The 16779-nt window shown below is 30.6% G+C and overlaps 1 protein-coding gene across 1 annotated transcript; it reads right to left on the bottom strand.

The window, feature by feature from the left end:
• Nucleotides 1–2683: 2683 nt before the first annotated feature.
• On the bottom strand, nt 2684–5416 carry LOC129312322 (S-adenosyl-L-methionine:benzoic acid/salicylic acid carboxyl methyltransferase 2-like). The gene is made up of 4 exons (XM_054954868.1): nt 5283–5416; nt 4257–4661; nt 3578–3832; nt 2684–3182 (listed from the first exon to the last, which is right to left on the bottom strand). The coding sequence occupies exons 1-4, from the start codon at nt 5355–5357 to the stop codon at nt 2826–2828; spliced, it is 1092 nt and encodes a 363-aa protein (XP_054810843.1). The 5' UTR covers nt 5358–5416; the 3' UTR covers nt 2684–2825.
• Between the last annotated feature and the right edge of the window lie 11363 nt (nt 5417–16779).

Genomic DNA, 16779 nt, shown 5'->3' with positions numbered 1-16779 from the left:
ATTGGCCTAATTTGCTTCTCCAATGCCTGCATTCATGTGCAACACTGAAACCACGTCCATTCTTAGATATATGCTTGTATCGTTATGTTCCTCTCAGTCACTCGTAGAATCAAATATTTTGTAGTGGCAAGATCCCAAAACTGCTGGAGAGATTTATATAGGAGGATTGGTGATTGACAGTCCAAAGAGGGTGTGGCTCTCGTTTCTTCCCATTGCAAATGGATTCCGTCTTAATCCTCCACAAAATAAGTCCTAATATATATATATATATATTTTGGACTCAACAAGAAAATGAGCATATGTATTTAGATAATAAAGTTAATATCAAAATACGTTAATTAACTGTAATTTATCAAAATAATTGATGGATATGAATGTTTATATAAACAGTTAGTGTTAATCTTTTCATTTTTGGTAGAACGTTAATGTTAATCTTTTTTAACAGAAAAGAAATATGTAAGGCATGCAGACAAGATAAAATTTCTAACTAAGTAAATAACCAAAAAAAAAATTGATGTTTTATTTTAATGTGTCATTGGATTCAAAAATTTTATTGAAATTAATTAATGTTGCAAATGATATACATCTTATTATCAATGTATAATGTGCCCTATGTACAATCCTTTGTTTAAACTTTAAAGCTTACACTACGAATGGGTAAGTGTTCTTTAATTCAACTTTTCTCTCTCCTTGCGTGTAAGTTATGTGTTTTCTATAAGATAGATTGTCATTATTTGCTTCTAAGTTGATAATTAATTGATGATAATAATATGTTTCATTCTTGTGCCTCTATATATTTTATTTTAAATTAAAATCATTTTTCTGAAATGTCTATAATTAATTCCTTCCTCCACATGCTGAACAATAAACAAATTAAGTTCCTTTACGAACTCTCCTTTTTATATTCTCGAATTTATACTTTTACAACCATGTTCGTCACTAATTCAACGAAACAAATCTTAATTACTATAACAGGAAAAATGTTTGGAGTGTTGGTCTCTCCATACATCCCATTTTTAGCTCAATGGTCTTGCCATTTGAGAATTCGCCAATCGCACATATAATTAATGGTCCCAAGCCCCTCTCTTGTGTTTCTATTTTAAAAATATTTATTCCCTTTTAACCCCCGAAAAAGAAATGTATTCCCTGTAACATATTTACAGGTTTGGATTCAATGTGGAGAGTCCTATACTTCTAGCAGCCCCTCCTTGCTCACTGTATTGGAAGGGTTGGTTTAATCTTGAAGAACTATCGCATTTAATGGTGTGTGGCCAACTAGTTCTTAATGATAGTATCTTATATATGAGATCAAAAGAGTAGTGCCCATTGAGGTGACCAAAATTTCTCCTCCTTCAATGTTCAAGGCTTAATGCAACGATGTAGAGATGGCCAGTTACATAGAGTAGGTGGCGTTTGAGACTTAAGAGACACCATCTTTCTTGCTGAATTTATTTGTTTGCAAAAAAAAAAAAACAAAAACAAAAACGAAACAAAACAAAACAAAAACAATGCTAAAAGCTAATTTTCTCCAAATATATATATATATATATAAATATCGTATAACGTTAGAGCCGATTTTATTAGTCTGTTTTGACCTACTCATGTAGATCAGTAGATGGATCAATTAAAGTAGTATTCCCCCCCGCCCCCCTTTAATTCGTCTAGAGACCCACTTAGCTTTGGTTTTTTAAAAAAAAAAAAAAATTGGCCAGGACCTACTTAGCTTTTTTAAACCCATTTCGCGTTATATATTTTACTTCAATTATTTTAAAACCGATATTCTTTTACATCATTTAGCCAAATCATTCATAATAGGTAAACAGGAATAGCACTAGCTATGGCTTTAATTAATGTTCCCCAACTTGCAAAAGTTTATCATCTCTGTCTCCACCAATTTTCTCTTATTTTAAAGCTTGCCATCTTGAATTGTTGCATTCTTTTTTTTTTTTGGTCAAATACTTGATGCATTCTTGAATCTTTATTTTTTGCAAATACTGTACGTACGTCTTTGCTATTCGATATAGTAGACGGGTAATTAATATTACATTTCACTTCTGAGGTAGCATTTGAAGCAATATTGTACTGTCTCCCTTTACGACAAAAATCTTGTGATCGAATATAGTACCTCCAAAATGTGAAGTGGACATCTTCCAAATTTTATTTCCTTTACCAATTCTTTATAGACAAACCTAACACACACGTGTCAACGTTTGTCTTTCAAAAACCATGCAAGACAATTCACATATTAGACAATTTTTTTTGCCCACGCTTTAGATCAGGCAAATGTTACACTATCTCACATAATTAAATATACATAATTAAAAATAAATTACTTTAATATTATAATTATATTAAATTGAATCCAAGAAGGTGCATTGCATATTATTGAAATTAACCTGAAAATAAGCTTCGGGAATCTGTAACTGGTGTTCTAGACTGATCAATATTTCCAAGGCTTTCACTTCTTGTATCTTTTTTATCAATCTTACAAAGTTTTCCTTTTGGTTTTTTATGCCAATTTTTCCCCAAAAAAAATTGAGGGAAACGTTGGAGTTTTCATCCATTTCTTGGAGAAAGAAAAGAAGAAATTAGCGCGCCCACACAAGCATACTTTATAATGTTTTTTGTGCTTATTTATCTAGTAATCTACACAGATCAATGTCCAGAAAGTACTGTAGTAATCACAAATTAAATCACAAATTATAAGGATACAATATTACTTAAACACTAGATTAATTAAAATCAAGCATGCACAATATAAAAAGATTGGCAAATAATTTATTCATAACACGCATCAACACCACCAATATGTCGTTGAAGTTGCTTCAAGTTGTTTTGGTCAAAGATATAGCAAGAGTGAGGAACACGGTTTTTTCCTTAGACATACGATCAGCTAATATGTCTTGGTAACGATGAAAAACATCGTCAATGATAGCTTCTCCAAAGTGGCTCACAAAAAGAGGTTCAGCCACAGCTCTCACAAATTGTGCAACTTTGTATCCACTATTATTATCATCGCTGAGTTCATCATCACCACATGCAGCTTTCCAACTTACTTCAAATGCCTCCAAGTGATTCAAAGTGAATGAGCCTTCTTTTTCAATCTCTAATTTGATTTCAGACGGCGTCGGAGTATAATAAGGAACGTTGAACGAATCCATTTGATCTTCTTTTATGATTCCCTGCACGACACAGGCCAAAACAAATTCTTCTATCATATATTAACTGTTGATATTTAAGAAATTTAAAGGAAATTTAATCACTGTTGATGACAGTATTAACTGTTAATTGAAGAAGTTTAAAATAACAACAGATTTCCTCAACCGAGTCATATACACAAAAGAAAGGATGAATATATGAATTATTCTACTCGAATCGTTCCAAGTTTAAAATCAGTATAATCCACCTCAATATAAAATCAATATACTAAAAGAAATCAACTTTCAGGGGATGTGATTTTACAGTAAACGGAAAAGAATCTTGCCATCATATAAATAAAGGAATAGCATAAAAAATAAAAAATTAGTAGTATTAAAAATTAGAAAAACAGTAATTAAATCATAATATATGCATGTACCTCCAAGACCATGTCATTAAGTGCCTCAGCTAAAAGCTCCAAAATGTAGCACGATTCATTGCTTGATAGGTCACTACTGCTTCTTCCCAGAAATGTAAGAACAGCACGACCTCCTTTAACTAGTTCCACAGCACGACATTTCAGAAACATTGAGAAATCTTTTTGAAATTGGTGGTAATAAGCTTCACGAACATTTAAAGGGCTTGTCCTTGCCATGCAAATATTACCCTTATTGTTCTCCACACCTTTGGGAACCTAAGGGAATGAACGAGAAAAATTAGTTAGAGGAAGAAAAATTGTACCTAATATAATGTTAAAAGTGGTAATATTACATATAAATATAATAGTTTAAAAGGTACCTATGGAACCTATAATGAACTACAATTTTATCTATACAAATATAAAAAAGGGAACTTTGATCCTCTAACTTATTTCTCAATTATCAATCCAAGTCTAGAACTTTAGCCAGGACAACTTAGTCTTTATAATTTATTGACTCGACATAACTTTGTTCTTATAATTTCTTGACTCAGTACAATTCAACCCTTATAATTTATTAACTAAATAAATTACAAGGATTGAGTTATGTTGAGTAAAAGTTTAGATACTAAATCAGTAATTGAGTGTATGTATAGAGACTAAAATTTATATTATCTCTATAAAAATTTAATATATGTACCTGAGACATCCAATGAAGACTATAGGAGGAATGGACAAAATGCAAAGAGCTAGTGGGAAGAATCCTGCCATAGAAAGAATTAGGAACCCCAGTGATATAGCATTGACCAATTCCACCAGCAACTTGTTTGCTAAACTTTTGTTTGAAGCATTCAAGAGACTTGAAGATGTTGTTAAAGTCATTGCTAGGGAGATCATTCAAGTAGATGATGTATTCTGGAGATTCATGTGTTTGCTTTCTACAAAGCGTCTCCACAGTTTTAATGAGTTCACAAGTCATAAACAAAGTATTTGGTCCAGAAGAACAACCCAAGTCTGCAATTGCTAGGCTTTGAGGGAGCTTTTCTTTGTAGATGCAAGTTATAGCTTCATCTCTAATTTGCTTTGTTAAGCAAATCACCTTTTGCTGTCCACAGTAATTATGTTAAAACATACATTATTAGAAAGTATATATAATAGTATATTGGGAAAACATAAATATCAATTCCTATAGTATTATCATGTTTTATTATTAATCTATGTTTTTTTCGTTGCTCCAGATCCCTATAGATTTTCTCTTTTGCAACATTAGTTGCTTTTATTTTAAAAATGCTTAGAGGGACGACAATGTGACAACAATGTTAAATTATCTTACTAACCGTGCTAAATCTTGTGCGGGATGTTAAAATAAGGCCGGGGGGGGGTAAAGTAATCACAAAATACAGCATAACAACTATCAATTGGAAGAAACTAAAAATCATTCTCAACTACACAAAGACAATATAAACTCCAACATCAATCTTAACCAAAAATAACAATCTAAGGTTTCAAAAGTAGATAAAAATAAAATAGAGCATTTCGGTATTGTGAACCAAACCAAGGCACAGGCAAAGAGACATATTCGATCAAATTCTGTAAAATTGAATGAATTAAAATTTAGTTAACCTCTGTTTGACATGTAATGCAATGACGTTGGTTATATGATAGACAATTTAACACCATTACCACTTGGAATGCTAAAGAGGATTTGATGAAGGTAGGTATATACCTGTAATAAGCAATTATTAGCATAACTTGCTTCTCCCATGCCTCCATTCATGTGCAACACTGAAACCACGTCCATTCTTAGATTTATGCTTATGTAACTATGTTCCTCTCAGTAACCCGTAGAATCAAATTTTATGTAGTGGCAAGAGCAAAACTGGTGCTGGAGATTTATATAAGCAAGAGGATTGGTCGTTGACAGTCATAATAATGAGTGGCTCTCGTTACTTCCCATTGCAAATGGATCTCTTGATATATATTTTATTTTATATTGAAATCAGTTTTCCTGAAATGTCTATAATTCCCAGCTAATTCCACGTTATACATATTTTTAGTCTAAAAAACACCTTTCCGTAGAACCCTTTACCTCACCGTTATTTCTGTTTTAGTCTATAGTTCCTTTTAACGTGATTTTTTCCATATAAAACAATTATGTGACTGTTTCTGTACTATACAAAGTTTCAAAAATTAATTGTATTATTTGTAAATCGTGCAGCTTATTATAAATTTTAACTTTTACATTAATATATATGCGCACGCGCAAAATGATGGATGATATTTATGTTAAAAAAATTATAGTAAAAAATATAGTCTCTTACAAAAATTTATTTCATAAACAAGACAATGAATCTACGAGTTCACCTTTTTATATTCTCTAATTTTTGCTTTCACATATGTTCGTGGCTCATCCAACGAGTCAAATCTTAATTACTACAACAGAATAAGAGCCATAAGCTCAATGGTTTTATTGCTTGCCGTGCTAGAATACCTATCACTTGTTTCTATAATAATATCTGACACGTTTTTTTTCCCCTTTTGTGCGTATGATTTTTTTGAAATTCTATATGCATGCATGTTTGTTAAAATTGGCGGACCCACGCATTGGGGTTGTGGCGAATCCCTACCACTTCTTTATGCTTGTCACCAGTTGCGGTCGGAGCTTTCCATAAGGGGCAATGTGGGCCCTACGATGCTTTATTTGTGTAATACTCTCCTTTCCTTTAATATTATGAGACATTTTATTTTGAAAGTATCATGTTAAAAAAATATAAAATTTTTTAGATTTTTTAATATACAATTAACAAGGGTTTTTAAAAAACATCCTTAATTAAATATGTAATTAATAAATTTTTTTAATTGAAATACTTTAATTAAAGAAGCGTAAACATGAAAAAGGTGCGACAGTTTTAAAGAAAATTAACAAATAAAATGTGGTTAAAAATCCCTTATAACATTGGACAGAGGGAATAATTGGCGACAAGGGGGAGTGAATCTAAGAAGTCAATAATTCTTGCTACTCCACTTCATCCAAAGTTCCTTACCAATATTTGTCTTCCTTCAGCATAGACCATGCGTGGTTTTTTTGTCTTCTTGTATTCATGGTCCCCTTCTGGTACTCAGATCATACGATTGGTATATAGGAAGAGTATTGAAAAATCTTAATTTTGATGGTTTTGTGGTATATACTAATTAGATTGATAAGGTATTTGCGCTTCTCTTGAATAAAAAACGGAGAACTATATTATGGAAAAATTATATATAAATCTTTTGGAGCAGACTTATTTACAATTAAGTCCCGCTAAATTTAGTTACCATAGTTTGGTCCCTTAAAATTTGAGTGTAATTTTAAATTAAATTGAAAAGATAATATTGTCCTTACTTATTTGGTTTAACTATTATATATGTAAAGTTATAGGCATAAAATATTGAAACAATAGTGGGATAGTAATAAACAGTTAGTGTTAAACTTTATTGATAATGCATAATTGATTCAATTATTAGATATATGAAGTTATATTTATAAAATGTTGAAGCAATAATTGTAAATTACTGATGAAGTGGTTGTAAATTACTTGATGATGTAATATATTTTTAATAAGGATATTATTATCTTGCACCCTAATTTTAAATTATACTCAAATCTCAAGAGACTTAGATATAGTTTTTAAATTTTACAAAACTTATTTATAAATAAATTAATTGTACGAGACCTCTACATAATTTTCTCTTTTATTATAAGCGGCCCACAGTCTGTGCTTGCGTGCGTGCGTGTGTCTTTAAATCTGGACCAAAGGACCAAAATAAATTTAAGTTCCGCGTCTAAACATTAGGAAAGCCTATGATAGAACCCATATTTGCATAAATCTTCAGCGCAACTTCCACTCCTTGTCCAATAGTGATCAATATGCTTGTCAAGTTTTAGTATCAGGTTTTACATGTAAGTTCATAATAGTTCATAAACATGTAGAATAATTGTGAGTTTTTTTTTTTTATTGTGACACTGAAACAACTTCTCAATTAATTAATAATTGTAATATTTTAGAATAATAATGCAAATGGACTTGTTGTTGGGTTGACACTGACAATTAAGTAGCTAATAATGCTTTTTAAAACACTAATATGACTTATCAATTTCTTAAATGATTGATTCTTGTCAATAATTAACATATTTGGCAAATATCAAAAGGAAAATTGTAGATTTAAAACTTGAAATTTTAGTAACTCATGCTTATTAGAACACTAAAATGAAATCCTAAACCATACTTTACAGCTACACATCCTGGATTTGAAATGCACCATAACAAATTAAGTTGTCATTTCATAAAACTATATCATTTTCCTAACCTAGACTTGTCAACATGTTAACCAAGTGTTGTCAAAATATGTGACAATGTAAATAAGAAGCAAGAAGAGAAAAAGAATGACGATGGATCCAAAACCTTTTCCTCAAAGGCTTATAAAGCAATAAGTGTCATGCTCCAGAAATAAAAGGTGACAGGCAAGCTGTGTAAACCACATCACTTATTCCTGTAAGCCTAAAATAAAGATTTGTTCCTTTTCAAAAATGAATCAAATGACATTGAAATTTTTTTAACACTTTTGATACTAATTATCATAACAAAGCTTTAATATTTTTGTAAAAATTTTGACAAAACCTCTCCTATAATTAGGATCTTCTGAAAATTTTACAATCTAAAAATTTTCACAAAATATTGTATGAATCAGCAACTTAGCTCCTTTTAGCCAGCAAATAACATATATACCAAAATAAAGATCTAACTATAGCCTATGTGGAGCAACTAATCTTACTTTTAAATTAAAATATATGAGTCCAAATATTTACATCAAATGAAGGTAATGTTAAAATCCCACCCATAACATTTCTTGACCCTTCAAAGGTCAGTAGTAGGATCAATGTCAGTTAATGAATTTGAGACCAAAATAAATTTTCAGTGAATAACATCCCAACAATAAATAATTGATCATGAATAAAAAAGAAAGTTTTTAAATAATTATGTATACTAGAGAGGACAATTTCCATAAATAGATATTTGATAAACTTTAGCATAAAAGAGCTTTATGTAACTTTAAATAAAATCTCAAACCATTAAACTATCATAACAACTTTTTATCATCACTTGATTTCAAGAAGGCACATAAATGAAATAAATACTTGTAAATTAATTACTAAATAAAAACCAATGGGAAATAAAATCACCAAAATAATCAAATTCATGATTATAGAGACTTATTAAGACAATTAACAAACGTGGACATACAATCCATGAGCGTAAATAACCAAACATAACTTATGCCATGAAGACAAATGTGGACACAATAGTTCACGAGGACAATGCTAAATAAACATGGCTTAAAGCTACAAAAACTATCCTTGCTTTCCATTTCCCTTTTCAAACATACCCTTAAGTTGAAGTAGAAGCAGCCCTAGCTGATGGGACTGAAGAGGAAGTAGGGCGGGAAGGAGGTTAAATTGATCCATGGCTTGACATAGACTAAATATAAGGACAAGTCCTCCTCAAAGACTCGTTTGTCCACACTCAAAACATGTACCAGACACCCTATGACATGGTCCCGAATGATATTTCTAACAATTAGCATATGGAACTCTAGTGCAACTCGATTGATTTAGAATTGACTAGGCTCAGGACCTAACATTGCTAGAACTATATATCACAATAGGAATGCTTGCTGATAGTAAACCATATGATTTAGGTCTAGGTTGCATGGCATGAAAGTGAGATTGACTCTGAAATCGATGGCCTTTAGAGGAAGAGCCTTGAAATTTCTCATTGCTTTCTATTTTATGTTTCTTAAAACCTGTCTCATCTTCTTTATGCCAATTTCCAATCCTTAATCCACTGTTTAGAACTTCAGCATAGGTTTTAAAGTGATCTAACATAGGAGCTATAGAATCGTGTATATCCATTGGCAACCGATGTATAAATCTGCTAATCTATCCCCTCTCAGTTGGCATAATATGAGAAGCAAAAGAAGATAGCTTTGTAAATTTATTATCGTACTCTGTTATCGACATTTCCTTGCTATACTTTAAGGTTAAAAACTTTTCAATCTTTGAATCTTTAGTACTTTGGGGTAAATAGCGCTTTAAAAAAGTAGTCTTGAACTCATCCCACAATAAGGAAAGTCCTCTGGTTGCCATTATACTTGGCATAATTTTCATCCAGGTATTTACCATGCCTTAAAGTTAAAATGTTGCAAATTCAACATACTTCACATTAGGCATCTTATCACTAGACATATCTTTCATGTTGTGTGATAATTTGCGCATTAGTCTTAGAGAAGCAAGGTGGACTTAACTTCATAAATTATGATAATTTGATTGCAAAATTTTCCTCTTGCATGTTATGTGTAGAAGGGGCAGTCTATTCCTCAGACTGAGAACTTACTCATTCAACTCTGGAAGGAATGTCTTGAAGGGACCTAAGGGTTCGGTTGACCTTGCTCCTAATCCTACTTTAACGCCATCCTCTACCTTTGAAGGGCACATCATCTATCAAAGAAGTTCTACCAAAAGCCCTACTGCTAGTAGAACTCCTAGTAGATACTTAATGTCTGGATGGCATATTTCACCATATAAGGAAACAAAAGAAATATTTAATTCAAAATACAATTCCATATAGTAAAAGAAATCAATGACAAGAAATAAATGACATTCGAATACTTCTTATAGAACCTTCAATGATGCCTCACTTATATTATGCCCAAGTTCATAATGATAATTAAGACTTTATTGAAAAGTTCTTGCTCTACATAGTTATATAAAACCAAAGCTCTTATACCAAATCTGTCACACTCCAAAAATAGAGGGTGGCAGCAAGGGGTGTGAACTACATCACACATTCGCGTAAGCTTAAAATGAAGATTTGTTCCTTTTCAAAAATGTATTAGATTATATTGAAATTTTTGAACATCTTTGATACTAATTATCATAACAAAGCTTTAACATTTTTTTAGAAATTTTGGCAGAACCTCCCCCATAATTAAGATCTCCTGAAAATTTTACAATACAAAAAATTTCACAAAATATTGAATCAATTAGGAGATTAGCTCCTTCTAGCCAAGAAACAACATATGTACCAAAAGAAAGGTCTAACTATAGCCTGTATGGAGCAACTAATCTTCTAAATTAAAATACATGAGTCTAAATATTTACATTAAATGAAGGTAATGTTAAACAAAATCCCATCTAGAACACTTCTACGCCCTTCAGAGGTTAGAAGTAGATTCAGTATTAGCTAATGAATCTAAGACTAAAATAAATTTGTAGTGAATAATGTCCCAACAACAAATAATTGATCATGAATAAAAAAGAAAGTATTGAAATAATTATGTATACTATAGAGAACAATTTCGATAAATACATATTTCATAAAATTTAGCATAAATGTGCTCTATGTAACTTTAAATAAAACCCCAAATCATTAAACTATCATAACAATTGTTATCATCACTTGATTTCAAGATGACACATAAATGAAGTAAATACTTGTAAATTAATTACTTAATAAAAACTAATGGAATATAAAATTACCAAAATAATTGAATTCACGATTATAGAGACTTATTAAAGTAATTAACAAACATGAATACACAATCTACGAGAGTAAATAATTAAATACAGCTTATGCCACAAAGACAAATGTGGATACATAATTTACGTGGGTAATGCTAAATAAATGTGGCTCGAAGATATAAAAGCAAATGCAAGTGTTAAACTCACAAATAACAAACGTGAGAATAGGGCTCATGAAATTCAAACTAGTTAGTTATTGACCAAGGTGCTAAGGGCTAATAGAGCTACCGTTAGCAACTAGTGTTCTATATAAAATCTATTTCAAACTCAATTTCAAACATGCAAGAGAATAATCCTTATGAAATAAAATTTTCATTTTTTATTGTTGAACTCACATGAATAATTTTTTGTATCAATCCAATCTTTGATAGAACAAAATCTCATAATTGAAGGCCAGACTTGTATTTGTTGATTACATGATACTTCAAAACTAATAAAGCTAATTTCACAAAATAAAGAAGTTTAATCAACAACTTATCTAATAATCACATTGTTATTAAAATGATTTGCATAAGAATATAATATTTTTGTAATGAAAATTTTTATTGAAAAATCAGTGAGGACGCTATCCATTTACCTAAAATTTATAGAATTCAAATTTTACCTCTTCACTTTAATCAAATTTTTCCTTTTTCAAACATCCTATAAATCATATCAAAATTTTATTCAACTTGTAGCTATTACAATAATTCCTTTTCAACATTTCCACTGATAATCTATTATAATAAATTTAAAACTTTAAAACCAAATATTTATATAAAAAAATAATTCCTCATTATCATTTTGTCAAGGCATCAAATATATATCCTTTCTAATCCCCTTGTCATAGCCCAAAATTTAGGTGTGAATAATATGAGGTACGAACCATATCGCACATTCCCTAAGCCTTAAATTGAAAAAATTTATATAGTTCTAAAACATAATTAGATTTGTATTATAACAAAAGTTCTAATATTTTTGTAGAAATTTTGATAGAACCTCCCATATAAATAGAATTTCCTGAAATTCTAAGATACAATATTTCAAGCAAATATTCAAATCAATTAGGAGTTCAGCCCTTTCCAGCCAATGGATAGAATATATGACAAAATAAAGGCCCTAGCTATAGTTTATGTGGAGCACCTAAAATTTAATTTACAAAATACAATTTTATAATTCAAATTTTACATCAAAAGGTAGCTTAGTTTGTAGCTCCTCCACTTCCCAATCAGTGATAAACTTCTCAATACTCAACAGGAGGCTTAGCATCAACTAATAAATCTGAGACCAAATAATTTATTAGTGAATAACACCTCTAACAAATAGAATTTAAAAGACTAAAAATAATGAACTCAAATAAATATGTTAAATAATTGAAAAGATAATTGTTCAATATAATAAAATTAATAAAACTGTAAATCTTATTCATAATCATGAAATGAGGACGAATTGAAATTACTTTATTCTATCATGCTTGAAGAAAATAAATTATCCATATGCAAATTAAATTAGTACACTTACTAAATGAAAGTATAGAAATTTCATTTACACAAGTTAAATAAAAATTTAGAATTTTGAGGACTTAACAGAATAAATAACAAACATGGACACACAGTCCACAAGAATAAATAACCAAATATGGTTTATGCCACAAATAAAAATGTGGACACAGTTTATGAGGGTAGCTAACTAGATGTGGTCGAAGCCATAAAATAAATGTGGACACACAATCCACGAAGGTAACTAACTAGATATGGTCAAAGTCACAAAACAAACATAGGTATGAAACCCACGAATAACAGATGTGAGAATAATGATCACGAAATCAAACTAGCTAGTCATTGATCAAGGCATGCTAAGAGTTCATGGAACTGTCATTAGCAACAATGTTCTACTTGAAGTCCTTTCAAAATCACTTTTCAACCATACATGGATAGTCATTTCTAAAATAAAATTTACATTCTCAATATCAAACTTGCATGAATCATCTTAAGCTCCAATTCGATACTTATCAAAATAAAATTTCATAAATAATGTCCATTCTTACATTTGTTGAGTGGCCAACAATTTTTGGAATTAAATAAATAAGAATGCCTTCATCAAACTTAAAAATATATCTCTTAAGAAAAATACTAACACAAATCATAATTTAATCATTCCTCAAAATTACTCTATAATCTCTAAAAAAAATAAGATAATTTAATTAACAAGGTAACTAATATTTATCATAGTTGTTAATAGGAATAATATACATAAAAATGTAATAATTTCAATGAAAGACTTTTATTAATAAGTTAACTAAGATGCTATTCACTTACCTGAAATGTCTTTAAAATACAAGGTTCTCCTCTTATCATGTTAATTGATTTTCCCTTCTTCCCAACTTCCTATATATAGAATTTGTTAGGGTCTTAATAAACTTCTAGCTATGCCCAAAAACTCTCTTCCTACATTAACACATCTATATATATATATATATATATCTATATAACAATTATAAATTTAAAACTTTGGAACTAATATTAACACGAAAGTTTCTCTATGGACATAACTAATTTCTCAATCTACTCAAGAGCGCTTTGTAACAATCAACCCTTTTATCACATAATTTATCAACAATTATCCACTCTCAAAAATTTATAGTTACAAGCTAATTTCATGATCAAATTTCTTTTATGACCTTCAAGTTAGTTCATAAATCAATAACACCCACACTAACACACTTCTCACTTCTCATAGGAACCAATGAAATTTCAGAAAATACAAGATCAATCAAACCTCTCTTAATGAGCATTTTATCACATTTTATTGAACACCTTATGAACATGAATCCTTTAACCAATACCATACTTCCTTTTCTTTAACTTTTGTTTCCCAAATCATCTAATAACAATAATTGAAATAATCTAGATCTTCAATTTAAATCCTTTAGCACATATAAATTTTAATACTCAAAAGAAAAAACAAATCAAATTTTTGAGTTTACATTCCACACAGTTAGCAAAAAAAAAATGGAGAAAAATTCACAATCTCAACCCATAATCATAATTCTGTTGTTCTTAATGTTAAAAATCTCAGCTAAAAGCAGTTATCCTTCAAACCCAACCACGCACGGTAACACAGGGAAAGAAATTTCATAGCTTCAACCATGCTAGCACTCACGGACAGCATCAACAATAAAAACACACACACACACCAGCAGCACATGAGCAGAGGAGAAGAAAGAAAGGGGTCTACAGTACTGCACAAGGAAAAAGGAACTTACTAACGGACCTCCAACAAGCAACCCAACTTCTTTGATGCTTCATTACCCATGGTAGACTTAAATCACAACGGCAGAAATAGAGAACAAGATGATGGAGCTCACGAGATGTACAGGGGAGGAGGAACCTAATTCAGCCACGTCGTGGCACTGCCGAAGGAAAGGTTCTGGTGCTTCTATGGCCATTGACAGCAGATGGACAAGGATGAAAGTGAAGGGAGGGGAAGGTCCGATTTCATCACATGACTCAGATCACAATTACCCAGAAGAAGAGGAGAAAAAAGACTCACGGCACTGAACATAAGAGAGGAAAATCTGAACCACCTGCACGACTACACGGACAGGGTAACGCAGTTGATGCCGGCAAGGAAAGGAGGGAGAACCTTTGACGTCGTCGGCGCTCACAATGAGAGGAGCAAAAAGCTTGAAAGGCGACGAACTTCCGACAGACACAGAACAGAGGAAAAACGGAAGAAACAAAACCCGAATCCTGTGCACCCACAATCCCCAGCGATAGACGGAAAGAACGGCAGGGAAGAGATCAGTAAGGATGCGGAACCTCTCTCTCACACTCTCCTTGCTCTAGATTCTTCGAAGATGAAGATTAGAGAAGAAAGAAAAAAGGGAAAAAAAATTCTGATTCGCGCGTGATCTCTGATTTTAGACCTTTTTCATTTTTTTAAGGGCAAAATGGTAATTTTGCCACAGGTTGGGACACAAATTCCTATCGATCTCCAAGAGGATTCAAACTCAGGACTTCATAATTAAACACTAAGGAAATTTTCATTGAGCCACTAATACTATTATTAAGATTACCCCAATAATAGACAATATATAAACAAAATACCCTATTACTAATTTACAATTTTTTAACTTAAATTTCTAAGTTATTACACCCCTCAAAACAACTCTAACATTTAAATATTTTCTCAACAAACTATCAATCTTTAAGAATTCTAATGATCACATGTTATTACTTTCATAATCAAATGTCCTTTGCAACTCTTAAGTTAAATTTATAAATTAACATCTAAGCTAACTTTACTTCCCACAAAAACTAATGAAATTTTAATATCAAGTTCAATTTTTCTAATAAGTATTTCAACAACTATTTCATAGGCACCCATACTTAAGTTTATATCTAAGCTATTCTCTTTTAATTTCACCTTAGTAAATTCTTCAACATCAACCAATTCAAACAAAATTAATTTAACTCTCAAATTATGACCCATATAAGGGGGTGTGTATCTCATTACCAAGTTTTAAGATAAATTCTCAATTCAAATTTGAATCTTCTTCTTCCTACATCAGTATGGGCAGCAGCATAACAGGCATAAAAATTCTATAATTTTAGTCATCAACTCACACTCTCTCTCTCACAGGCTCATCAAGAATTAATGCTCAATAATTTTCTCCTTAATCAGCAATAACAACAGAGGAGGGAGAGAACAAGAGGCTGCCAACCGAACAAAGAGAGAAGACAGATTTACAGCTGACCAAGGAAGAGGGAATCATAAATTCTTGTCACTAACAGAGATTCAGCACAAGGGAAAAAAAAAATGTTAAATGCTCGTCACACCTTAACACCAAAGGTATGACCGGCATAGAATATGAGGTGAACTCATATTTCATAAGCCTTGATTAATTAGGAATTAAGTTAAAATATTGATATATGTAAATTAAATATAATAATAAAATTCGTAAAGTTTTAAATATTTTATAGGAATTTCAATAAGTCTCCTCTATAATTTGTACCTTCCAAAATTTTCATAATAACAACCCCTGTCAACCAAACAAGCATGAAAACTAGTTCCATTCTAGTAATTTATACACTAACAAAATAGAATTAGGACCTAATTATGGTATACGTGAAACACTATTATACACTGCTACAAAATATTAAATATAAAATGATTATTTTTATATATATTTAACGGTTATGAATTTTTGAATAAAGAGCTGCTGAATATTCGGAGAGATATATTCAATGGTTTATAACCATTAAATATATTTTAAATATAAAACTGTTCTAAATAAACTGTTTAATACATGTTTTAGAAAAAATACAAGTCTAATAGACGAAGAAAAATGTTAAACAGTTTCGATACTATAACCGTTTAATATCTCATTATATTAAATGGTTATTTCTATATAATTGTTTTATATATGATTATATTAAATGGTTTGTAAAATAACCTTTTAATATACATTGTTATATATTTAATATTTTATAGTAGTGACATAATCATATAACACAATACATATTTTTACCAAGAAGGGATAATCATAAGGTACTTCTTTGTTTCAGAAAGAATAGTAGGGTCCCTCAATGCTTTGTAGGAGGCATAAGATTTGCTATAATAT

Source organism: Prosopis cineraria, unplaced genomic scaffold (genome assembly GCF_029017545.1).
Source record: "Prosopis cineraria cultivar Desert tree isolate PC_DT_omini unplaced genomic scaffold, ASM2901754v1 PC6, whole genome shotgun sequence".
NCBI lineage: Eukaryota > Viridiplantae > Streptophyta > Magnoliopsida > Fabales > Fabaceae > Prosopis > Prosopis cineraria.
The sequence above is the reverse complement of the archived record's forward strand: the minus strand, read 5'-3'. Positions and strand labels throughout refer to the sequence as shown.